Source organism: Euprymna scolopes, chromosome 33 (assembly GCF_053919585.1).
Source record: "Euprymna scolopes isolate OS-2025 chromosome 33, ASM5391958v1, whole genome shotgun sequence".
Lineage (NCBI taxonomy): Eukaryota > Metazoa > Mollusca > Cephalopoda > Sepiida > Sepiolidae > Euprymna > Euprymna scolopes.
The window spans coordinates 90,008,304-90,036,003 of record NC_136514.1 but is presented as its reverse complement, the minus strand read 5'-3'; the positions used below and the strand labels follow the sequence as shown (position 1 = coordinate 90,036,003).

The 27,700-nt window shown below is 33.2% G+C and overlaps 1 protein-coding gene across 1 annotated transcript in view; it reads left to right on the top strand.

Annotated features, from left to right (window-relative positions):
* Positions 1 to 27,700, top strand: part of LOC145258346 (uncharacterized) — a gene marked incomplete in the record, with an annotated part of 299,186 nt that overhangs the window by 230,629 nt on the left and 40,857 nt on the right. The window contains 3 exon segments of the mRNA XM_080116539.1: positions 59 to 319; positions 3,937 to 4,083; positions 5,219 to 5,401. Coding sequence (XP_079972665.1) covers positions 59 to 319; positions 3,937 to 4,083; positions 5,219 to 5,401 — 591 coding nt within the window.

Here is a 27,700-nt window from a genome sequence, read left to right as displayed (position 1 = left end):
CACATGATACCCCCTCTTCATAATTTCATTTCACATTTATCGTTTGCTTTTCTTTCAGGGAAACTTTCCAACCAAACGGAATCCCTCTTCACTTATACGCCTCCCCACAACTTCAGCAATATCAATTCCGGTAAAGTGGAGTTGAAACAGTTTAAGGGTATCAGTGCTAACCTCACCAAACTGCTTCGAGACAACATCAACAAATCAGCCGCTCGTTGTGGTGACAAAAAAGAATATTGTGAATTACAATTTCTTTTGATGAATAAAACCACAATACTTAACGTTGAGAAACAACAAATGGAAAATGAAACACTTTTGGGTAATTATTTTTTTATTAACAGATTTGTAATATTTTTTTTTTTTATTAAGACTTGTAATATTATTTTTTTATTAACAGACTTGTAATATTATTTTTTTATTAACAGACTTGTAATATTATTTTTTTATTAACAGACTTGTAATATTATTTTTTTATTAACAGACTTGTAATATTATTTTTTTATTAACAGACTTGTAATATTATTTTTTTATTAACAGACTTGTAATATTATTTTTTTATTAACAGACTTGTAATATTATTTTTTTATTAACAGACTTGTAATATTATTTTTTTATTAACAGACTTGTAATATTATTTTTTTATTAACAGACTTGTAATATTATTTTTTTATTAACAGACTTGTAATATTATTTTTTTATTAACAGACTTGTAATATTATTTTTTTATTAACAGACTTGTAATATTATTTTTTTATTAACAGACTTGTAATATTATTTTTTTATTAACAGACTTGTAATATTATTTTTTTATTAACAGACTTGTAATATTATTTTTTTATTAACAGACTTGTAATATTATTTTTTTATTAACAGACTTGTAATATTATTTTTTTATTAACAGACTTGTAATATTATTTTTTTATTAACAGACTTGTGATATTTTTTTATTAACAGACTTGTGATATTTTTTTATTAACAGACTTGTGATATTTTTTTATTAACAGACTTGTGATATGTTTTTATTAACAGATTTGTGATATTTTTTTATTAACAGACTTGTGATATGTTTTTATTAACAGATTTGTGATATTTTTTTATTAACAGATTTGGGATATGTTTTTATTAACAGATTTGGGATATGTTTTTATTAACAGATTTGGGATATGTTTTTATTAACAGATTTGGGATATGTTTTTATTAACAGATTTGGGATATGTTTTTATTAACAGATTTGGGATATGTTTTTATTAACAGATTTGGGATATGTTTTTATTAACAGATTTGGGATATGTTTTTATTAACAGATTTGGGATATGTTTTTATTAACAGATTTGGGATATGTTTTTATTAACAGATTTGGGATATGTTTTTATTAACAGATTTGGGATATGTTTTTATTAACAGATTTGGGATATGTTTTTATTAACAGATTTGGGATATGTTTTTATTAACAGATTTGGGATATGTTTTTATTAACAGATTTGGGATATGTTTTTATTAACAGATTTGGGATATGTTTTTATTAACAGATTTGGGATATGTTTTTATTAACAGATTTGGGATATGTTTTTATTAACAGATTTGGGATATGTTTTTATTAACAGATTTGGGATATGTTTTTATTAACAGATTTGGGATATGTTTTTATTAACAGATTTGGGATATGTTTTTATTAACAGATTTGGGATATGTTTTTATTAACAGATTTGGGATATGTTTTTATTAACAGATTTGGGATATGTTTTTATTAACAGATTTGGGATATGTTTTTATTAACAGATTTGGGATATGTTTTTATTAACAGATTTGGGATATGTTTTTATTAACAGATTTGGGATATGTTTTTATTAACAGATTTGGGATATGTTTTTATTAACAGATTTGGGATATGTTTTTATTAACAGATTTGGGATATGTTTTTATTAACAGATTTGGGATATGTTTTTATTAACAGATTTGGGATATGTTTTTATTAACAGATTTGGGATATGTTTTTATTAACAGATTTGGGATATGTTTTTATTAACAGATTTGGGATATGTTTTTATTAACAGATTTGGGATATGTTTTTATTAACAGATTTGGGATATGTTTTTATTAACAGATTTGGGATATGTTTTTATTAACAGATTTGGGATATGTTTTTATTAACAGATTTGGGATATGTTTTTATTAACAGATTTGGGATATGTTTTTATTAACAGATTTGGGATATGTTTTTATTAACAGATTTGGGATATGTTTTTATTAACAGATTTGGGATATGTTTTTATTAACAGATTTGGGATATGTTTTTATTAACAGATTTGGGATATGTTTTTATTAACAGATTTGGGATATGTTTTTATTAACAGATTTGGGATATGTTTTTATTAACAGATTTGGGATATGTTTTTATTAACAGATTTGGGATATGTTTTTATTAACAGATTTGGGATATGTTTTTATTAACAGATTTGGGATATGTTTTTATTAACAGATTTGGGATATGTTTTTATTAACAGATTTGGGATATGTTTTTATTAACAGATTTGGGATATGTTTTTATTAACAGATTTGGGATATGTTTTTATTAACAGATTTGGGATATGTTTTTATTAACAGATTTGGGATATGTTTTTATTAACAGATTTGGGATATGTTTTTATTAACAGATTTGGGATATGTTTTTATTAACAGATTTGGGATATGTTTTTATTAACAGATTTGGGATATGTTTTTATTAACAGATTTGGGATATGTTTTTATTAACAGATTTGGGATATGTTTTTATTAACAGATTTGGGATATGTTTTTATTAACAGATTTGGGATATGTTTTTATTAACAGATTTGGGATATGTTTTTATTAACAGATTTGGGATATGTTTTTATTAACAGATTTGGGATATGTTTTTATTAACAGATTTGGGATATGTTTTTATTAACAGATTTGGGATATGTTTTTATTAACAGATTTGGGATATGTTTTTATTAACAGATTTGGGATATGTTTTTATTAACAGATTTGGGATATGTTTTTATTAACAGATTTGGGATATGTTTTTATTAACAGATTTGGGATATGTTTTTATTAACAGATTTGGGATATGTTTTTATTAACAGATTTGGGATATGTTTTTATTAACAGATTTGGGATATGTTTTTATTAACAGATTTGGGATATTACTGCAATCATTTATTCACAACTCGCCGGTTGATAAGTGGTAAAAAAAAAAAATATATATATGTATGTATGTATATGTCTATACAGGATATCCAAAAAGTCACTAAAGGGTTTTGAACTTAAATAGATTCTTTATTTTTAATATCTTTGTGCAATTGGAACACACTGTAAGACATTTGGAAATTATTCCAAAAAAAAAAATGCAAAATTCAAACAATCTTTATTTATGAAAAATGTCTTTTAAATGTTGCCTATTTTCAGCTTCACATACTTGTGCTCTTTCCAAAACATGATAAATTGCAGAATCTTTGGAATGCGATTTAACTCCCTTATTTCATTCCACAAGCTGACAGACCTTGAAACGTCAAACCCCGAGCCCTGCAAGAATTGAAGGAAGTTAAATCGCAATCTAGAGATTCTGCAATCTGTCATGAATGTTTTGGAAAGAGCACAAATATGCGAAACTGGACAACATTTAAGAGAAATAAAAATTGTTTGAATTTTGCATTATTTAAAAAACAATCCCAATATCTTCATCAGATTGTGTTAAAATTAGAGAAAGATATCAAAAATAATCTTTAAGTTCAAAACCCTTCAGTGACTTTTGGACAACCTATACTTGTATGTTTTATTTTATCAAAATATGATCTGTATTGAAATTAGCTACTGAAGCTATTTAAGCTACAAGCCATATTACAGATGGCATATTGATACTGAACTGAGACTTTTGTCCAAGAATTAATTTTTTTTTTTCTAATTTAATTTTTATAGAGAATTTTCCTCCAGAATTTGAAGGTGTGCCACCAGCCATACTCCTCTATAAAAATGTTGTCATGGAAATAAAAGCAAAGGATCGTGAAAATGGAACAGTCAAGATAACCCTAGACACAACATTAGATACAAACACTTTTCAGTTTGGTAAGTGATTTACATTAACTTATTACTTTTCTTATTTGTGTCATTTCTTTCAGCCATTTTCCTCTGCCATATTGTTAGGCATTGAGGCAGTATGTGCCTAGAAATCATTCTTGACAAAGTGAGAACAATGAATAATTATTAAATGTACCAAAAGGTCATTTAAATAAAAAAAAATTATGTACCTGACATCTTGATACTTGGGCCGTATGTATCAAAAATCATTCTTGACAAAAGCATGCACCTCTGAGAACAATAGATAATTATTAAATGTACCAAAAGGTCATTTAAAAAAAAAAATTATGTACCTGACATCTTGATACTTGGGCCGTATGTATCAAAAATCATTCTTGACAAAAGCATGCACCTCTGAGAACAATAGATAATTATTAAATGTACCAAAAGGTCATTTAAATAAAAAAAAATTATGTACCTGACATCTTGATACTTGGGCCGTATGTATCAAAAATCATTCTTGACAAAAGCATGCACCTCTGAGAACAATGAAAAATTATTAAATGTACCAAAAGGTCATTTAAATAAAAAAAAAAAAAAAAAAAAAGACCCTATGCAAAGAAACAACAAAGTTAGAATTGAATTGATCATACTAAAAAAGAAAAAAGGCATTCATATTACTATATCGACTAAAGCAAATGGAAATCCCCCCCCTCTCCGAAGCCACAAGTACCCTGTATAAAATGACCCAAACGGTTGATATACCATAAAATAAATTCAAAATTTGGAGGTACTAGAGACGTTCTAAAATGTCTACTTATTTTTTATTCTGCCCAAATGAATCAAAGGAGATTGCAAATTCCATTGTTATGATGACTGAACTTATACATGCATGACTTGAAAGTTTCATCTCTGTTTAGAATATTGACAGTGTGAGACTCTAAGAAAGTAACTCCTTGTCATAGACATGTCAGAAGCAGAGATGTGTCATTGAATTCTAGATGAAAGTGCATTGAGAATATCGTTGACTATGTAGAAAAATTAATTTTGGAGCACAACCGGTTACTTGTTTTAATGGTATGACTTCGTCTTTGTAGAGCTTAAACTTTGAGTAAAAAAAAAAAAAAAAAATAGGCTTTACTTTTGTATCTTAATATTCATTTGTTTCGTATTAATTTTTCAGAAAATAACAAATTTAATTGGACTGCAAATGGGTTGACAAAGCGCATTTCTCTTAAATTCTTTGCATCTGATAATTTGAAGGCTGTATCACTCTATTGGCCGAATGTCTTCATTTGCAAGTGCAGAAACAAACATGAATGCCAGGAGAGTTCTATTTACAACCAACGACGCCTCCGATATCCTGGTAAGTTGGACTTGTTTTTTTTTCTGTATCATTTAGCCGTAATATTTTCATGTTGAGGTGTGAGTTCGTACGCACTCTTCCAACATTTCAGAGCACAACTGCTGAGATACAACGTGAAGCTTTTTACACTTTTCTTTCTCCAACTTTACAACATGGCAAGAAAGAAGAACAGGCAAAAAAAAAAGAACAAGACAACATACTGACGATGGAGTTTTGCTCTGAAATATATTTTGGTTATAAATTTCAAACAAGTAATATATTTATTTTCCTAATATTACTTTGTGATTTGGCTTTTAAGCGCACTCAATCCATATTTTATTTTACTTTTGAAATACTTGAGGCTAATTAGGTATGCTTGCCAGGGTCTTCAACCTCTGGTTTACCTGTCACCATATATGAAAGTAGACATTACATTTTCACCCCAAACAAGGCGCATTGCCACTTTGGTGTAGGGGGCTACTATAAGGGGCAGCAACTACTGGGGCACTGTTGGGATTTGGGCAGTAAGATGTCGGTTCACGTTGCATTTGAACTTCTGCATGTCAGTACAGTTGGGGAAGCAGGAACTTGGAATAGAATTCCAGAGTCTAGCGGTTCTGGGGAAGAAACTATTGGAGTAGAAAGATCTTTTACATCTAGGGATCTCTACTGTGTGGGGGTGGGATTTAGCTGCCTGTCGGGTTTGTCAAGGGTGTTTACGTCGTGGGGGTACAAGTGTCTGCAGTTCGTCAGAGCATTCACCATTAAAATACTTGTAGAACAGGCAGAGGGATGCAACGTTTCATCGATGGGACAGAGGCTGAAGCTTAGATGCCAGTTCAGGGCCTATCAGATTGGCGACTTTTTTTTAACCTTGTCTAGGAGCGAGAGACTAGCAGCAGATGCACCAGCCCAAATGTGACAACAATACTCCATACATCCTTATAGAGGTACAGGATACTTTCAGGTGTCAGTAGTTTTCTAGCACGGTAGAGAGAGCCTACCTTTTTCGCAGCGGCCCTGGCAATGTTTTCAATATAATTGGTTGAGCTTAATCAGATCGCATGATTTCCTACTTGTGTTGCATGAGGGGGGAGGTGTCATTTTAAAGAGACGGGGGACATGTAATACAATTGGATGAGGGGAGATATAGAAGAGACACTTATACAGTTTAGTCTGTGGACACATTTCTTAATGATGATGGAGTTTATACAATGTTCATTATCAGAAATGAGTGTAACAAAGTTCATATAAATGATTCACAATACCTTTGTTTGTTGAGAAAGACAACGAAGACAACATTTACAAAATGTTTCTTTATTTCTTCAACTGGTCAATGAAGACATTCCAGAAATTCAAAGTCACTACATGATTTCAACTTCTAACCCTTCGCTTCCAAAGAGGGATTCATTCTGACCAATGTCAGCTGTCTGTCTGTCTGTCTGACTCTCTTCCTGTTCTGTTCTCTTCTCTCTCTGGCTCTGTCTAAAACTAGCCCTATATTGAGAACTCATCTCTCAGCCATGACGTCATCGCATGGTCAAAAACGTGCATGATTGATCCCATGGCTTGAACATGCTTCACGTGTCTTGTTCCCTTATGTCCGAGAATGTGCTTGACTCGCGTGGTCCTGAACTCCCGTGCACTGTTCATACATATCTGCAACCCGAATTCTTCAACTAACCTATTTTTCAATGTTTAAATTTGCTATTGTTCATTTTTCTACTGACCTTGTTTCAATCTAATTTTCATAAAAAGAATTGAATCATCAAATTCCTCTTCACAATAACATTTCTAAACAATCGAATTCCTTTTCAAACAAACATATTTGCTATTTTATATTAAAACTAACAATTGGAATTCTCCCGAATCTTAATTCCAAGCCTAGCTTCCCAGGTCCAAATTCTTGGTCTATCCTATTTCATTTTTACTTACTCACAAGAAAAGAGGACTTGTTCTTGTAACACTTAATATTAAAACTACTTTAAATGATTCTAAACATATGGTGGCAGCTTTTGTGTTTTGTGGAAAGAGTTGGGAAACTGCGTCTGTATATGTAACATTTCATTCAAGATTCAGAGTAAAATCTTTTCAACTGAAATACTGACCCAAATATTTCATTTTACAAACGATTATACATCCCATATATTTTTGGGGTAATCGATAACCAATATTTTGAATCGATATAATCTGTGCCACTCCTGGAAAAAAAAAAATGATTATACAGTGTGACAACAAAAAAAAAACTCAAAATTTTTCAGAAACCATACTCTGTTATGTTTTTGTTTCATTGTTATAGCCTTGCAGCCTGGTAATCAAGAATGGTACATTGTTATACAATGTGCCTTCAATTGGTGTAGACTCTTGAAAATGAAGTCTTTATTGCTATACGTCTTATGAGATAACTGATCAAGTTTTGATTTCAGGTTCAAATGAACAGCTACAGCAGGAATTGGAATACACCCTACTAAAGCCTGATTTTCATAGCTAGTAAATTTCAAATATGCAATCTAGATGTGAGAACACTTTAGAAGAACGATATGCAATAAAATTCTGTTTTAAACTTGGAAAAAATGCCACAGAAACGTATGGAATGCTTCACACTGCTTTTGGACTACTTTTTTTATGAATCGAGCATCAGTTTTTGAGTGGCATAAGAGATTCAAGGAAAGCAGGGAGTCTGTGAGGGATGATGTAAGGTGTGGGAGGAGTAAGGAAGTCAGAACACCAGAGTTGATTGGCCAAATAAAGAATTTCATGGATAAGGACTGTTGTGTGTTTATAGAGACAATAAGCGCACAGTTTAATGTCGGTGTGGAAACTGTGCACAATTATTTGCGATGAACTCAAGATGTGGAAGATTTGCGTGAATGCACCAGTCAACATCTCCATCCTTATCACAAACTATTTAACCAAGATGGACATCAAGACAGTTCCTCACCCTCCCTATAGTCCAGACCTTGCTCCCTGTGACTTTTGGTTATTCCCTAAGCTCAAGGAAAACCTTAGAGGCTGTTGCTATGAGAATATTGACATGTTCACACAAGTGAACTTCCATGGGACCTTTCAGAAGTTGTTGCAACAGTACATATGTTTTGTATAGTCAGATGATAAAACGAATATGTTTTATTGTCAGGTGGGATTATATATTCTAAAACAGCTATATATGTTACATTGAGAGGTAGGGGGAGGTATCGTTCTTATAACTGGATCCGGTATAAACATATACATTGTATGTTTGTTGTTTAGCCAGGGATATGATATCGACATGTAAACAGTCATGTTGTATCAGTTATCACACAGGTATATATTACAGTTCGTATATAAGAATAATATATGCTTCATACCTTTCTTCATGTGTTCTATCTTCACCTGCTAAGCTCCGTGACGAACCATGAAATGACCAGTACCATCCAATTGAGACATCTGGTCTTCCTTTTTTGTAAAAACCACTGAACAACACTTTATATTTTTATAATATAAATTTATTTCAGTTGTTTTAAATGGTTTTCACAGGGTCTGCATTTCGCCTACATGCTTGTTCTAACCAGCCCGCTTCCTTGCCATCTGTTCACTCTGGTAATCAAACTCCAAATGTTGACTCTAAACTACCTAACCTCAGTTCCGTTCCATCATCATTCAAAAGCACACATATCCTTTACGTGTGACCTTTCCACGTCTGCCTGCCCAAGGTTATTTTGTTTATATGTAACCTAGCTAATTTATATAAACATCTTTAGCTTAAACCCATTGCTACACTTTATTCTATAAACAATAGATGTTACAGGGAAAGGATGTCCCCTTTCCATGTAAAAAAGAAGAGTATTAGATTGGTCACGTTTGGAAAACACACTTCTGACGTCATAACGAAGGGGGATTCTCAATATAGGAGCTAGAGTTAGTCAGATGAGTAGAGTTGCAGGGTCGGGAATTGAAGAGTTGAGAGCAGTTGAGTTGGAGTCAGCTGACCGTTTGGAAGCGAAAGAAAAGAACATTAAACTATGTATATCCCAAATTTGAATTCTGACGTCATCATAAGCTTCATTTCGGTACCTAACTTGCCTGAGTGAGTTGCCTGTAGGCTGAGATAAACCGCGTCACACACACACACAGTAGGAAAATTTATAATAAGATGGCAAAACCATTACGCTGGATAAGTACTGTCAACAAATGAATGAAATGCATCTGAAACTTCAAAAACTCAGCGTTAATCAAAAGAAAAGGTCCAATTCTCCTCCGCGACAATGCCCGATCGCACGTTGCTAAACCTACGCAGCAGAAGTTGAACGAATTGAGCTACGACTCTCTGCTTCATGTGTCATACTCTCCAGACCTATCACCTTCCGGCTATCACTTTTTCATGCATCTCGCAACCTGCATGAGTAATGCTTTAAAAACCTAAGCGATATCAAAAATGCATTCAGCGACTTTATCGCCACCAGAACACAAGATTTTTTGGTTACTAGCATAAATACACTTGTTTTGCATTGGCAAAAGTGTGTTGATTCTGATGAGGTTTCCATGTAAATAAGAAGAGTATTAGATAGGTGAAAATGAGATTAGGATAAACCGAGATTCGAACCTTGTAAGCAAAGTTAAGAAATGGAATGTTAGACTTTAGTCTATTGATAAATTCTATTAGAAATAGTTAGATATTGTTTATATCGTAAAAAGAATTGATTGTTCATTATTTTAGAAAACTGAATAGTAAAAATGTCAGCTAAAGAATGAACAATACAAATTAAAAATATATTAAAAAATAGGTTAGAATTATGTTGAATTCTTTTGTTAAGTGTGTTTGGAAAAACATGCGTAGCCATGTGAATTGGTCACGTTTGGGGGAACACTTCTGACGTTATAGACAAAGGGGGATTCTCAATATAGGAGCTAGAGTTAGTCAGCTGAGTCGGTCAGTTAGCAGTCAGTGGTCAGCTGGCCCTTTGGAAGCGAAAGGAAGAACATTAAACTATGTGGATCCCAAATGTGAATTCCTGACGTCATCATCATTCGACCGGTCCAATGAATAAAGAATCATTGTGTTTTTGTAAAACTGTTGTCACGTGTCATCTTTCAACACTCAAAAGGTAATGTGTTGATCATCTTGTAATGAACATTGTGTAACCCTTACAAGATTATGTATCTCTCCTCCTCTGTGTTAAGACTTGTATACATCTCCAGTCAGTATGAAGTCCGAAGCATCCCAGAACTTTATAAATGTCTTCTCTCCCTCATCATCGGCCCTGTCGGTGGGGCATTAGAATATGCCGACTGCCCCCCTGCAGAGGATAAAAGTCCCTCAATGGGGGTCTTGGATATGACCTTAAACTATATCCAGTGGTGAGGCCTCAGCTTGTGGGCTTTGGGGAGTGTGGAGCCACCCTTTAATTACCATTGCTCCCAGGTCCACTGACCCGGAGTGGTAGTACCTGTTAGGGTCCCAACTATGGGTTAAATAGAAACCGATGTGAAAACAACAAATATATTCTATTAAAAAAATTTTTCTTCAAAATCTTTGGATTTGGCATTAAATAACCCGAAAAAGGTTGATATGCCGTAAAACAAAAACAACCAACCAACCCTCATCATCGTTATATCCGTTATATGTATTGTCCTAATATGAATCCCCTGCCATATCTCTTTAATATATACGCCTATGCAACATAAATAACTCCCAATATAAACTATTTTAAGAATATTATTAAATAGATAGATAAATAGACAGATCCATAATAACTAATTAACTTTTAACAATGTTAATTATTCAACACAAGTGCATTGCAGCCGGAGGAGATTACTTCAAAGATGAGTGCTCTTACAAAAGAAGTCTGGAAATATATCGAAGGCAAGTTAACAAAATTGCATGAGTAAAAATATATTACAGGAGTACACGCGATGAGTCTTGAACTATAACTCCCATGAATCCATTCAATGTTTAACAAATAAATAAAAATCATTTTATGGATTAGAATCACACTCAGAATGTATACCTAACTAATGTTAAACAACCAAAAATAATTAAATATTAATATAATTAGTTTAATAAAAAGATAAACCATCCTAGATATAATGGATCAAATACTGTTCAATGGACAGTATGAAAAACAATACCTTCAGAGGTTATGGTCACCACGAGAAAATGTTATCTATAGAGATCCACCAGCAGCTGTCATAACAACAAATGACATTTTTAGTGACTGAAATAGGTGATAAAAATAAAAACCGTACTCCTAAAGGAGTACTCCAGCTTATTAAAAATTACCTGGCCATTTCAGCCGGTATTCTCCCCCAAAAGATAGAAGGCAAGGCCTGGGAGGATGTAGCTCATAAGATTACTCCAAATGATGCCTCATCGTGCAAAATAAAAGGCCACAGGTATTACCCAGTTTCTGCAGGACTGATTGAGGTTAGAGCCTCGAATGGCACAAATCACTATCCATTAATGTGTTAGTTAAACATATCTATCTTTATAGTCTTTGGGCATGTTTATTTCTAAAATAGGTATATCAACTGACCTAATACCAATTATTTTTTCTCCGTTTGATACATTGCCATATTTTCATTTGGCATTTTTGTTTGTGTAAACAACCAAATGCTGATGGAATGTCAGTTTTATTATGGGTCACAAACTGTGCCACTATCTGTATATTGTATTTGAATTCCATCAACATATTGACCTCACATTTTTAATTATTACTTTGTAGGAAGAGATGGGAGTTGAGTTGTCTACCTTCTGTGTAAGTAGAGGGTTACGTGGAACCTAGGCCCCTAACTCCATGGCAATGCCACTTTGCCGGTGGAGTGTAACTGGGTATCTTTATGCTGTAGGAGATGTTTTTGGAAGGGCTGTTACATCCTGGCATTGCACAACCAGCTCTCTAGTTATAAATGATAGCCATCCTCTTTTAAGTGAAGAGGTTGGACCGTCGCTTGCTTGATGGGTCTTTGGCTGAGTTTTTGGCATCATCAATTCTCTGGAGAGAATTACCTGGGCTGAGAATGTTAGCTGAAATTGATTTCCTGTCTAAAGTGAGCGAACAAACTAAATATATAAAATATATAATTTCTTCTTACACTTAAGAAACATAACTTGAAAATCAACAGAGCTGAGTTTTTCACATTTGTTGAGAAAATCCAAATTTCAACTGCATAATCTTCTCTTCTGTGGTGATAAAAACGAAAGAGGGAAAGGGGAGGGAAACAAGTATACATATCCAAAAGAAAAGAGATGAAATTCAGCATATTTACTGATCTAAACAACTTCCGGTTTTGAAACTCCTTTGAAGTAAAAAGTACTACTGAAATTGAAGATCTTATCAAAAATGTAAATCAAAACATAATTTTTATTTTTTTTATTTTTTATACAAGGGATTTACCACTTATCAAGGGCCGAAGGCCACTCGAGGATAAGGGTTAATGAATGTAAGGTGGTAGCGTAGTAATTGTCAATGGCGTAGATTGGGTAAAATTTGGATTATTTAAGGGGGCGGCTTAACAATAACTTGTTTACATTGGACTTGAAAGCTATCATATTGTAATTAGCTTGGAAGACGGGCATTTCTAGAAAGAAGCTTTGTTCATGGATTAATACTGAAAGTAAAATATTTTCCTTTTAAGATATCAGTTATAAGAATATCCGCATGCCAATTATTTATTTGCTTTTTAGGTGCGGGGGGGGTAATTTACATTTTTTTTTTTTTTTTTTTTTTTTTTTTTTTTAAGTAAATAATCTTTATCTACAGAAACATTTTTACCAGAATAATATATATATATATATAGTTTTTATATCGGTTTTGATTACAGCATTTTTTTATTTTTGAAATCACAACTTTATAATATATAAAAATCGATAGAACATAAACTCTCTCTCTCTCTCTCTATATATATATATATATATATATATATATATATATATATACGAAATCTGCAAGAATTAAAATATCCTATTTAAGCGTACTTTACGACCGGGCTTTACCGGGTGTTCATGCTAAATAAATATTTTTGCAGTTTTAACAAAAATCCTGCAATAATATCGGAGCGTCTCCATTTACACTTAACATCTACAGAATGCCTACATCAATATATTACACATGAATGAGGCCTCTGCGGAATTTCCACAAGTCCCACTAGTATATAATCATTTCCACAGCCAGACAACGTCACAGCTCACAAGAGCCAAGAAAGCCAACAAACCGGAAGTCCAAGACTCAAGTTTCGCCTTTATTTGGGCTCATCAGTTAGACGCATTCGAACTTGAGATTTGAAACCTGAGCCTCTTACATGCTAGGCGAGCACTTAACCAACTGAGCAAACGCACTACACACACAAGAATACCTATGTCCCATGTTCAGTATGAGGTAGGTTCATTCCACTGTCGGATCTATGATGCGGGTTGCTTAATCTGTGTAGGTTGTTAGGCATTCTTATGTGTGTGTGTGTGGCGTGTTTACTCAGTGCTCACCTAGCATGCAAGAGGTTCAGGTTTCAAATCCTGAGTTTGGATGTGTCTAACTGATGAGCCCAAATGAGGGCGAAATTTGAGTCTTGAACTTCGGGTTTGTTGGCTTTTGTGAGCTGCTAAGTTGTCTGGCTGTGGAAATTAATGTATATTTATTTAAAAAAGTGAGAATATGCATGTGTGAGGATACTTCTCAACCTATATACTCAAATTTTTTTTATCTACTCACTTTAAATTTGGCAGTTAGGATATTCAGACATGTGAAAAACTTTTTAATCGGTTTTTATCCTGAAAAAAGGGCTGCTAACTTGGTACCTTGGTGGTTTTTGTTTGTCAACTGTTTCACAACTGCACATGCGCAGACAAGAAACCTTTAAGAATAAGATTTTTTTAAAACACTTTGTAAATGTCGTGTCAAGCTGGTGTAATGGTTATCGTACTTGACTCAATGTCTTTAGGTTTTGGTTCAAGTACTTTTTCTTTTTTCTCTTTTTTTTTTAAATTTTTTTAAAATCTTTTTTTTACACACACATGAAGTGAGTTGTTTAGAAAACAACCCATAATACTCGCATGAACATGTCCCAGTTTCTGTATTAAAATATAATATGCATATTTTCCGATTACGCTACGCCGGGCGGCCTGCGAGTATATCCATAAAATTGTGTGTGTGTGTGAAGACAACTCTCAGCCTATATACTCAACGGATATTTTATCTAAATACTTAAAATTTAGTTTATAGGATATTCAGACATGTGGAAAAATTTTTAACCCTTTTCATCCGAAAAATAATGGGCTGCTAAGGGGTCAAAATTTAAAAATTGGTATGTGGGATTGTCGGATTTTTATCTTTTCTAATTGTTTCACGAATGTGCATGCATAAATGGTTCACATGAGGTACATTATGTTAAAAATAAGTAGGTTTGAAAACATATTTTAAAAATCATGTCAAGCTGGCCTAATGTTTTTCGTACTTGACTCCTTGTCTTTGGGTTTCAATATCAGCTCGAGTATTTTTCTTTTTCTTTTTTTTCTTTTTTTTCTTTTTTGTTTTTTTTCTTTTTCCTTTTTTTTCTTTTTCCTTTTTTTTCTTTTTCCTTTTTTCTTTTTCCTTTTTTTTCTTTTTCTTTTTTTTCTTTTTTGTTTTTTTCTTTTTCCTTTTTTTTCTTTTTCCTTTCTTTTTCCTTTTTTTTTCCTTTTTTCTCTTTTTCCTTTTTCCTTCTTTTTCCTTCTTTTTCCTTTTTCCTTCTTTTTCCTTCTTTTTCCTTTCTTTGTCCTTTCTTTGTCCTTTCTTTGTCCTTTCTTTGTCCTTTCTTTGTCCTTTCTTTGTCCTTTCTTTTTTCTTTTTCCATTCTTTTTCCTTTTTTCTTTTTTCTTCTTTTTTCTTTTTCCTTTTTTCTTTTTCCTTTCTTCTTTTTCCTTTCTTCTTTTTCCTTTCTTCTTTTTCCTTTCTTCTTTTTCCTTTCTTTTTCCTTTCTTCTTTTTCCTTTCTTCTTTTTCCTTTCTTCTTTTTCCTTTCTTCTTTTTCCTTTCTTCTTTTTCCTTTCTTCTTTTTCCTTTCTTCTTTTTCCTTTCTTCTTTTTCCTTTCTTCTTTTTCCTTTCTTCTTTTTCCTTTCTTCTTTTTCCTTTCTTCTTTTTCCTTTCTTCTTTTTCCTTTCTTCTTTTTCCTTTCTTCTTTTTCCTTTCTTCTTTTTCCTTTCTTCTTTTTCCTTTCTTCTTTTTCCTTTCTTCTTTTTCCTTTCTTCTTTTTCCTTTCTTCTTTTTCCTTTCTTCTTTTTCCTTTCTTCTTTTTCCTTTCTTCTTTTTCCTTTCTTCTTTTTCCTTTCTTCTTTTTCCTTTCTTCTTTTTCCTTTCTTCTTTTTCCTTTCTTCTTTTTCCTTTCTTCTTTTTCCTTTCTTCTTTTTCCTTTCTTCTTTTTCCTTTCTTCTTTTTCCTTTCTTCTTTTTCCTTTCTTCTTTTTCCTTTCTTCTTTTTCCTTCTTTTTCCTTTCTTCTTTTTCCTTCTTTTTCCTTTCTTCTTTTTCCTTTCTTCTTTTTCCTTTCTTCTTTTTCCTTTCTTCTTTTTCCTTTCTTCTTTTTCCTTTCTTCTTTTTCCTTTCTTCTTTTTCCTTTCTTCTTTTTCCTTTCTTCTTTTTCCTTTCTTCTTTTTCCTTTCTTCTTTTTCCTTTCTTCTTTTTCCTTTCTTCTTTTTCCTTTCTTCTTTTTCCTTTCTTCTTTTTCCTTTCTTCTTTTTCCTTTCTTCTTTTGCCTTTCTTCTTTTGCCTTTCTTCTTTTTCCTTTCTTCTTTTGCCTTTCTTCTTTTGCCTTTCTTCTTTTGCCTTTCTTCTTTTGCCTTTCTTCTTTTGCCTTTTTGAGATTTTTAAAAATTCCCTAGTGGGCCGGCCTTGCGGTACATGAGCATACAACCAATCGCATGTATTAAAATTCAATCTACGAATCTATAATCAATATTTGTAAAATCGAATCTACAAGAGTTGCTTCCCTTGTTCTGTTAGCCAAATTCAGTCGTAGAACTCTTACCTATTCTGCTTATTTAAACCCCTGGCTTGATGTAAAACATTCGGCTAAAACCGTCAAATGACACCGTTACATGACAAATGAAGCCTTACTTTTTTTAAATTTGGTACCATTTAAAACGCTTATTTAGACACAAGTATGAATTTTAGGCAAAAAATAAAAATTAGCTCCAAAAAGTGTTTTTCACCCCTGGGCTCAAGCCCCAGAATTTTCCCAGGGTCAAATATTACGTTTCCAGATGTATATCCATGTGGTCTTGCTTTTGGGTAACTTTCAGCAAAATCTAATGGTCGGAAAAGATTCTATGTCCCGAAAAGTGCTATTTTTGGTTATTTTGACCCCCCTGTCGTTGCAACCAAGATTTTTAGGGTAGTTGTAACTTAATAAGTAGTTATTGAGAATTTTGGGAATGAACAGACAAACGGACGAAGATAAATTCTAAGGTCCAAATCCGACTAAGTCGGTGGAACAATTATAATAAACTGGCTTTCAAAACTGTCCCCCATCTTTATTTTACCATTATTGCCCGTACCTACTTTCAAGCAATAACCAAAAGAACACGTCAGTTATAGGTAAAATATCTTCAACAATTTTATCCATGCTGTAATAGTAACAATGATCGGAATGGATTAAGTAAAGGAGCATAGTAAGGTGTTCAGGTTAAATAACACTGTTTACTTCTGACTAGTTTCAAAACCGAAACCTTTTTTTTTTTTTTTTTACAGTGATCACCGCTTATCAAGGCCCGGAAGCCACTCAGGGATAAGGGTTATTGCAAGTACATTACGTTAGTGTGGAGATTTGATGAAGTATTTACTTAAGGGGGCGGTTCATTAGGAATTTGTTAACATTGGACTTGAAGACATCCAAGTTGTAGTCCAGTGGGAAGCAGGCAGACGGAACAGTTCCACAGGCGTGCAGTTCTAAGAAAGAAGCTTTGTTCATGGAATCCGCGTTTTGATGTAGGCACAGATATAGAGTGGGGGAAATTTTTCACAGTGGATTCAGCTAGACGGGTGTTTTTCGTGAAAGATTGGCGAGGGGGGGGGACCAAAGATTGGAGTTCAAACGAGCACCTGCCATGGAAATAACGATAAAACAAGGATAGGCTTGCAACGTCTCTTCTGTGGGAGAGAGGTTGCAGGGTAGAAAAAAGGGCATCCCCCACTAAGCCACGAAGTCTATTTTGTACTCTGTCAAGGCAGGATAGGCTTATTTAGCAGCTCCTGCCCAGATATGGCAACAGTATTCCATTCTTGGACGTACTGGTGTCAACCAAATTGATTTGACCTTTGCCTCATTTGATGCACCTGTCAACCCCAATTGCTTTGACATTGCCGATGATTTTATGAACAATTTGGCCCTTTAACGTGGGCTCACATTTTGCTGCTAATGCAATAACACTACTTCGATTTTTGTCTCCCCACGAGAACCATAAAAATCAAGCAGAAGGGGCATTCACCTTTTCTAAAAGGGTATCATTATGCTACACACTTGGTTACTTCTACTTTGTCCTTTAATCTCCGCATTGAATGTTCCTGACAAGAGAAAGAATTGCTGTTAAAATTCAAATCAACCAAACATTTCTTTAGTTTTGTACTAGCTGAATGCCTGGTGTTGCCCGGTCATACACTACGCTTACACATGATATTTTAATTTATGCAGATTGTGTATGTATTATTATAGAATCACTTCTCTATTATTATATATTACGTGAAATAATTAGCCCAGTGGACTAATTCGCCCAAAAAATTTTTTAACAATGATAATGGCGTTCATCAAATTCCGTCTGTGTTTGTTTACAATATCATGTCAGATAATATTTGGGCTTGACGATGAATGCCCTGGAAAATCACTTCTCATTAATGTTTACTTTTAAAATATGGAAATGAAGAAATGATTTGAGGCGATTTTTAAATAGTAAATCTTCTTTTATCGTAAATTGAACTCCTTAATAAGAAAAAAATTAAAATAAAATGGTGAGATTCACCGGGCTTGAACATGGGATCACTGGAACTTTTTTTTATTTAAAGAAAAAATGATTTGCTGAGATTTGATTTCTCTTGGCCGGTGTAATGTAAAATATTCCCATGTAAAAAAAATAAATAAATAAATAAATAAAATAAAATTTTTTATCTATAAAAGTGAAAAACTATAAGATAAGGTTTTCTTGATTTTCGATACTTATTGTATGAGTTTCTGTACGAAACATATCTAAGAACACTGCCAGACACATAAATTACCTTTGTGAAAAGTTGACGGTAAGACTCTGTTGCCACACTAGAAACAGTCCTTCTCTATGGTGCTGAGGCATGGACTTTTACAAATGCGTGATGCGATGCCTCCATTCAGTCTCGAAAGACAAAGGATACCTCCTGTAGGGGCAGCTGCGCATGTAATTGTGAGGCAAGGGTTGCGCAATCTCCAACCACACCTCTCCTGAATCGGCACTGTTCAAGTCCAGTGGCAAGGAAATATCCAGGATGACTGAAAACAATGCCGAGATAAGCGGAGAGCATATACAGCACCTGGAAGTTCTAATTGGTCACCCATTTAGTACTGACCATGTCCAACGTTGCCAAGGCCGCTGGAAAAATGGTGGGATCTTTCTATCGATCCGGTAGATATCTCACTGCTGATGCAATTCTCTACCTATATAAGAGCCAGGTACGTCCAAGGATGGAATACTGTTGCCACATCTGGGCAGGAGCTGCTAGAAAGGACTTGTCCTGCCTTGATAGAGTTCAAAATAGACTTCGTAGCCTCGTAGGAGGTCCTTTTCTCTTCCTTGCAACCTCTATCTCACAGAAGAGATGTTGCGAGTTTGTCTCTGATGTATCGTTATTTTCATGGAAAGTGTTCGACTGAACTTCAATCTATGGTCCCCCCTCGCCAAACTTTCACAAGAAGCACTCGTCTAGCTGTAAACACTATCAATAATTCCCTCCCACTCTTTATCTGTGCCTAAACCTGAACGTAGATTCCATGAACAAAGCTTCTTTCTTAGAACTGCACGCCTGTGGAATTGTCTTCCATTTTCCTGCTTTCCGGCTGACTACAATATGGTTGTCTTCAAGTCTAACATAAATAAGTTCTTGATGAGCCGTTCCATATAAGTTATCAAATTTACCAAATTTTCATTACTAATGATTACTATATTGTCCAATTTCTACTGTACACTCTTTAACCCTTATCCTTGAGAGGCCTCTTGGCCTTGATAATGTGGTGATGCCTATGTAAAAAAAAAAATATATATATGTCAAACCTTATAGATTTAGTATACATCATTATAGAGTAAATGTTCTCTCGATGTTTACATATTATAATCTTGTGCTTGTAGTTCGTTAGCATTTACCATTGAACTACTTGTAGAACAGGCAGAGGAACACAACATTTCATTGATAGGACAGAGGCTGAAGCCTAGATGACAGTTCAGGACCTATCAAGCTGGCAACTCTCTTGAACCCTGTTCAAGAGTGTTAAACTAGTAGCAGATGCACCAGCCGAAATATGACAACAATACTCCATACATGGGTGAATGGTGGCCTTATAGAGGTACAGGATACTTTCGGGCTTAAGTAGCTTTCTAGCATGGTACAGAAAGTCCACCTTCTTCACAGCAGACTTGGCAATGCTCTCAATGTATCTGTTCCAAATCATGTTCCCTGTGAATGTTAGGCCGAAATCAAAAATTTAAAAACGAAAATGAATTGCAACATGGTTTTATATATATATATATTATTCCTTAATTGGAATTCATTTTTGAGATGAGCATTATATATTAATTTATTTCGGACTATTATTCTCATCTTTATTAGTTGTTGTTTTTGATCTTTTATTGGTTTTGTTTATTCACAACGTTTCGGCCAACTATTCCTCCGGCCTTCGTCAGGTGGTAACCGCGACGGATAGGAACTTCGAATCTCCTAACTGCATTCTCAGCCATCAATCCCACCCAAAGCGTGCCAGAGGTTAATTGGCCAAAATGTGGTGAAACGACAACAACTACGGATGGCAGTGATGGCTGAGAATGCAGTTAAGAGATTCGAAGTTCCTATCCGTCGCGGTTACCACCTGACGAAGGCCATAGGAATGATTGGCCGAAACGTTGTGAATAAACAAACCAATAAAAGATGAAAAACAACTAATAAAGATGAGAATAATAGTCCGAAATAAAAATAAATTAATATATACCTAAATATTCTAATTATTGAATGACATGAATATCTAATGCGAGTCCTTAAGGCAGATTTAGTTCTCATGCGCACAGAAAGACTTCATCTATAATGTACTGAGATATATGCAGAACCTGAAACTTTGTTGGTTTGGGCACATTGGAAGAATGGATGGGTTATTAATAAATGTAGAACAGTTGAGATAGCAGTCACTTGTCAGAATGGAGGGGGGAAAAGGAAACATCAAAGAGAGGGATAAAGATGGACTTGAAAGAAAGATGGATAAATGAAGACATGGCCAGTGATCGGTTGGTTTGGAAATAAATTTCTAAAAGCTGTCAAACACCTGCCGAAATATAAAATCTGATTTATAAAAATTACTATGTCTGTCTCCATGTTTTCAAACTCTATCTCTTCCGAAACAAAAAGTCGCAGTTCAGCGTTAGGGGCCTCAAATGATTGGATTTTTTACGGACTGTTCTTTTATGAGTCTTTAGCCAGTTGAAATAATTTTTAAGGGCTCAAAATTGAAAAAATTGTTACACATTTTGTACATTTATTTGAATTTATTTTTAACCAGCTCATATGTGTGTCATGTTGGTAACATCACCAGCTTTGAATTCTAGTTTTGCTTCCAGTTTCGATTCTAGCTGATGGCACCCAAATCCTTTTTTTTTTTTTTTTTTTTTTTTTTTTTTTTTTTTACTTTTGAAATCACAACTTTATAATAATATATATACGAAATCTGGATAAATTAAAATATATTTAAGCGTATTTTACGATCGGTCAATCTTTTGGTGAGTGACCAGGTTGTAGCACTGTAAACAAGAACAGATTCTACCACTGCCATGAAGAACTGCCTTTTCAGTTTGTTAGTTAGTCCCGAAGTCCATACTGAACACAGCCCATCCAATGAGGCTCATGCTTTTGAAATGCGAATTTCGATATCTTTCTTTGAGGAAGCTATGTTGCTGCCCAGATACGTAAACTCAGCGACTTTCAGTGTTGATCCAACCAAAGCCCTGATTATGAAAGTCATAAACTTTGTCTTATCCGCATTTATGTGGAGACCAATGTCATTTGCAGACTTTTCTAGCTTACGTAACAGTGTTTGCGCATCAGCAGTGTTGTTCGCAAACAAAGCAATATCGTCTGCGTATTCTGCATCAGTTATGTGTACTGATTGATGACGTCTGTTTCTGGATTCATTTAGGGTGAAGCCTAGCGTGTTGTGTATATCTACAGAGGTGCAAAGTACTAAGTCAAGGCAGACAATGAAAAGAAAAGGGGCAAGAGTATCTCCTTGTAGAACCCTGGTGCAGATGTCGAAAAATTCTGTGTTCCCATCTAGTGTTGGGACGATTCCTAATTTTTATACGATTCCGATTCCAGGAAAATATTGATTAACGATTCCGATACCAAGTACGATTCCGATTCCTAGGGAATTTATTGTTTTGAAATATACCAGGTAGTTTTATACTTATGGTCGGTAGTTCCCAAATATGTTCCCTAACTTTGGAAGAGATATTTTATGTCTACACCGTCGTGTTTTGGTTTAAATAAAATTATTATATAGTAAACTAAACGGAAAAATTAGCAAAATTTATTTTAGAGAAAATTTATTTTACTTAATTGGAATACAGAAAAAAAAAAAAACTCAAAGAAAATAGAATTTATCCTTCAGAGAAAAAACAAATAAAATAGAATTTATATAACAGAACAAAAACAAGAAAATTAGAGAATAAATACACACGATTCATTATTTTGGTCCTCATAATTAACAGATTTAATGAATTAAATAAAAAGAAATATAGCGGAAGAAAAAGAAAATATATACTAATTAAATATAAAAAAGATAAATATTTGATTTAATAATTTATAAATGAACGTGCATAATGAAAAAAAAAAAACAATATACCACGTGACATGGCGCCGTAGATACAAAATAACCTTTCCAAAGTTAACGACCATATATGAGAAATACCATTAATCGAAAGTTTTTGTGTTTTATACCAAAAGGTAGGTATAGCGAAAAGTTACAATTAAAGGAATTTCAAAAACGATTTTTTGTTTAGCTATTGATAGTTGTATTTGTGACGGCAGTTCTTCAGACCTCCATAATTCACAAGGAGTAGTTAACACCTATTATTTTTTCTTACTTTTTTCTTACTTTTTCATTGCTTTTACACGTTGTTTCTAACGTGAAGAATAAGTTTAGCCAAACTAATTTTGAAATAGGGTATGAACACATATAAAAATGATACCACTATAAAAAACAAATGAAATACTAGATAAAATTGAGCAAACATAATTACCAAAATTACAGAAAAAGATAAAAAAAAAAAAAAAAAAAAATGGTGAAGTTTGTTGAGTGAAATAAATTATTGAAAGAAAATTCATTGAACTAATAGAAATGTTAAATAAAAAATGTCACATTTCAATATTTTTTTAATAATTAAATTCTCAGGGTTGTCGAAATTAAAAATTAAGTGATTTTTTTTTTTTTTTAGACTTCTTTCGAAGCTTGTTACCTTGAAAAATACATTTAAAACCCTGTTTTTTTTTTTTAAATAAATTGAAAAATAAATGCAATTAAAAAAAATTTAATTGATAATTGAAACTTTTAAAACATATTAAACATTGAAAAATTACTTATCTCACAAATTAACGTCCAATAAAGTAGATCCAGTCTTCATACAGGAATTTGGTTATAATAAATATATCTTTCCCAAACTTAAAAATTAAATCTTTTTTTTTTTTTTTTTTGAGAGAGAGAGAGTGCTTTAAAATCGCCGGGGAGTGCCGCCTAAAATTTTAAAGAAGTAAATTTTAGGAGTTTAGTGCCTTTCAAAGACGGTTATCATAATTTATTATCATCATTTAATTTCCTTTTTTTTCCTCCCCCCCCCCCTACACCTTTCCACGTGGTTCAGTAGTTAACCAGTGCTCCTGTTGCTGTCAGTCAGCTATCTTTACCTAAGTTTTAATTTTTAGTTAAAAGAATTTTTCATGAATGGAATCAGCATTTTTAAAAATTATTTTTTTAGTTGTATATATTGTATTTACTCTTTGAAGTTAAGGAGGGTTAAAAAAAATGGTGACACCTAGATGGTGACGTAGGCAAAAAAAAAAAAAAAAAGACACTGCGATTTCGACCCTCACTAATAAAACTGCTCTGAGTGACTAGTTGGTAATTTTTTGTTCCTTTTCTTTTTTATTTTGCTCCTCCAATTTATTTGGATGCTTCATGTTGGTTGTGGTCATGTTAGATGGTTTTATTCCTCGCGATATTTTAATTTGACAGACTTTGCAAATGGCTTTCAACTCATCATCTTCAAAAAGACTTTTTTTTTTGGACTTTGGGCCATATTAGAAAATTCAGTTTATCTGTAAACAAATAATTTACTATTAAATTTTGTTTTAAAGCTAGTCACTTATTTGGATAATTAATTGAAAATAATCTGCTAAAAAAGACAAAAAGAAAAAAATATAAAGGGATGGGGCGGTAAATTGTACCAACCGGTAGTCAACAAAAAAAACTTATAGAATTTAATTTTTGAAACCAATGTATAAAAGTTTACATAATGAAATGCAAATATGCATTTTCGGGTTTGTATTACTGTACACATAGATTCGAAAAAGTTGTCAAAAAACAAATATATAACAATCAAATATTATCAAAGGCAAGATAAGTTACTTTTCTACCAAACTGGGTAATTTATTTTGTTTTTATTCAATGTAACATGTTTATTCAGCTCGAAAAACATGCAGTGTTTACCGATGTATTGGAAAATTCAAAATGGCGCCCGACACTCTCTTTAACATGGTAAGTTCGGGAAAAGGTGTTATAAATAATAAACTAGACAAAATACTATTAAAAAAACACCGAATATATGTCAAAATATGTCACGGTAACATATATTGAGCGAGTTTCTAGCAGTATTTTGTATAGTTTATTATTTATAACATCTTTTCCTGAACTTACCGTGTTAAAGAGAGTGTCGGGCGCCATTTTGAATTTTCCAATACATCGGTAAACACTGTATGCTTTTCGAACTGAATAAACATGTTACATTGAATAAAAACCCGAAAAATATATCCAGTTAGGTAGAAAAATAACTTATCTTGCCTTTGATAACATTTATTTGTTATATATTTGTTTTTTGGCAACTTTTTCGAATCTATGTGTACAGTAATACAAACCCGCATTTTCTTTTGAATTTTTTTTTTGGTTGACTGTGTTCAATTCACACATGGTTGATGCGGTTCAATATTGCTAAACTATAAGTCCTTAGTAAAATTCTATTTATAAATACTTTTTAAAATGAAATTATTTAATTAATCGTAAATATTATTTAGACATAAAAATTAATTGATTACAAAACTTTTTAAAAATATATATATTAATTTCTTTTTCGTTCGGCAAAAAACTGCGCAAAACACTTTTAATTTTCAATTTAAAATTCTAGAAAAAAGATTATATTATTCTGCTTTTAATATAATCAAATTCAGGGTTTTATCTTTCTGGAGAAAAAAAAAAATAATGGATTTTATTTCAATGAAATTAACAAAAAAAAAACTTGACTGAATTGAATTAATTACCCTTAAATTAACGAAGGGGTTATTTAATAACTTTAGGTCTGGAAGAGATAGGTATGGGGTCGATTTTTTTTAAACTTCAAAAGAAACCGACTACTGTCAAAATTTTGCGAAATAATACAACGTGATCAATTTCATTTTAGAGATATTTCTTTCAAAAGCCTTCTTTTAAAAAAAGAAAAAAAAGTATATTGTTCTATTAAACCTTTTTACTGTTTAAATAATTTGACTTTGCTCGTTTTATTTTAAGAAAATATAAGTTGAAAAAGCATTTTCATTCAGTATTAGAAGATTTGTCAGTAAAAAAAAAACAATCGCCAAAAAGATAAGCGTTTTTTTTTTATTTTTACTTGCAATGTAGAGCCCTGCATACTTCTTTTCAAGCTAACTCTTTTGTAGTTTTGATTACAATAGATCTGAATGAATGAACCTTGTAAGGGAGGGGCACTAAGCATTGCCCTGTTAATAATGAATTTCTTTGGTTTCTTTTTATTTCTCTCTTGCGGTTAGAAATATCAGGAAATTTTTTTCTTTTTTTCAACATCAGACTAAAAGAATCGTAATGAAGGAATCGGAAAATTAAGGTATTTTTTAACGATGCGATTCCGATACCTCCCAAAATACACGATTCTTACGATTAACGATTCCGATTAATCGTCCCACCACTATTCCCATCTGACGACCTGACTATTGCTCGAGTGTGCTCATATAGCACCATGATAGCGTTGCTAAACTGATCCTGAATTGGGCTACGAAATCCTGCCTCATCCACCATACTCTCCACCCCTATCGACTATCACTTTTTCAAGCATCTCAACAACTTTGTGTGAGAAATGCTTCAAAAACCTAAGCGATATCAAAAATGTCTCCAGCAACTTCATCGCCACCGGAACACAAGATTTTTGCGTTACTGACATAAATACACTTGTTTTGCATTGGCAAAAGTGTGCTGATTCTATAATGGGAGAATTATTTTGGGGATAAGCCGGATTTTGAGAAATATTTTTAGTGGAAATATTTTCGGGTTTTATAATCAAATGTGAGAAAAACGAGAGACATGTTATGCAGTAAACAAAACAACAAATTCAGAAGGCATATGTATCCACAAAAATATTTCATACATGTTTCAAATGGAAGCTTGCAGCAATAGAAAAAACATAGAATGTTTGAATATTTTAGAGCTTTTGTAAAAACAAAAAAAAACAATGCGGATTCATTAGCTGAGGCATTAAGGAAGTCCGAGTCGATTAACTAAAAGCCTTGCTTTACAAAGTTCAGGAAAACCTTAGAAATTCTCTGCTCATTTATATCAACTATAATTCCTTGAAAGTTGTTTATATGAATCGATGTTCATTTAATTTTGTATTAGAAAAGAAGTTCAGTGATAAAGGTTGGTAATATTTCAATGAATTCAACAGATTGCCAGACGATGAGTCAATGAGTTGTGGGTGTCTGTGCGTTCGCTAATGTTTGTGTTTGCGAGTGGAGAAATGTTACAGAGATGAGCACCCAGCGACACAGATCTGTAGATTCACGTCAACTGGGTTCCACTAGTATATTGAAGAAAAATCTGTTTTTTTAAAAGGATTTAGGTGGCTTCCGGAAACACAACTTTGAATAAAATCAGGAAGTTCTTTGATTGGTCCAAAATAAAATTTGTTTTTCTTCAGGATAGTGTGTGCACAAACGTGTTTATGCATTTTTTTTTTTATTTTGGACGTCGATGTGTAAACAGAAACTGTTACGTCTCTCTTTCTCTCTTGCCTCCCCTCTCTCTCTCTCTCTCTTGCCTCCCCTCTCTCTCTCTCTCTCTTGCCTCCCCTCTCTCTCTCTCTCTCTTGCCTCCCCTCTCTCTCTCTCTTGCCTCCCCTCTCTTGCCTCCTTCTGCCTCCCCTCTCTTGCCTCCTTCTGCCTCCCCTCTCTTGCCTCCTTCTGCCTCCCCTCTCTTGCCTCCTTCTGCCTCCCCTCTCTTGCCTCCTTCTGCCTCCCCTCTCTTGCCTCCTTCTGCCTCCCCTCTCTTGCCTCCTTCTGCCTCCCCTCTCTTGCCTCCTTCTGCCTCCCCACTCTCTCTCTTTTGCTGACATATATACTCTCTCTCTCTCTCTCACTGCTATCCTAAACAAGACAAAAATGAATAATAGTCTACACAACCAAACATCAATTTCCAGTGCAACCATATACTTGGCTCTAAAACTCATAGAATGTTAAAATCGTCTTTTCATGACTTCTTTACTCTAACTCTCACCACTGAAGAACAGAAATATGGAGAAGCTTTTAATCACCATGAACTTAAATTAGATCATCCTCATCTATAAAAAGAAGCTGAGTAAAATGAAATGATGAGACAGTCATGTTTGCATTCATAGAAATGAGAAAGCAGACGTAACAGCGAAAACACAACCGAGCAAGCTAACATGCTTGTCCTTCAATTTGTCTCAACCTCTATTTTGGACCCACTATCTCCCTGATTTTTCTTTGCAGACAGAAACCACACTAGATAATCTGAAAATCACTCCTTCTCAAGTACATGATATCATATAAAAAAACCCTAGACACCTCAAAAGCATGTGGATCTGA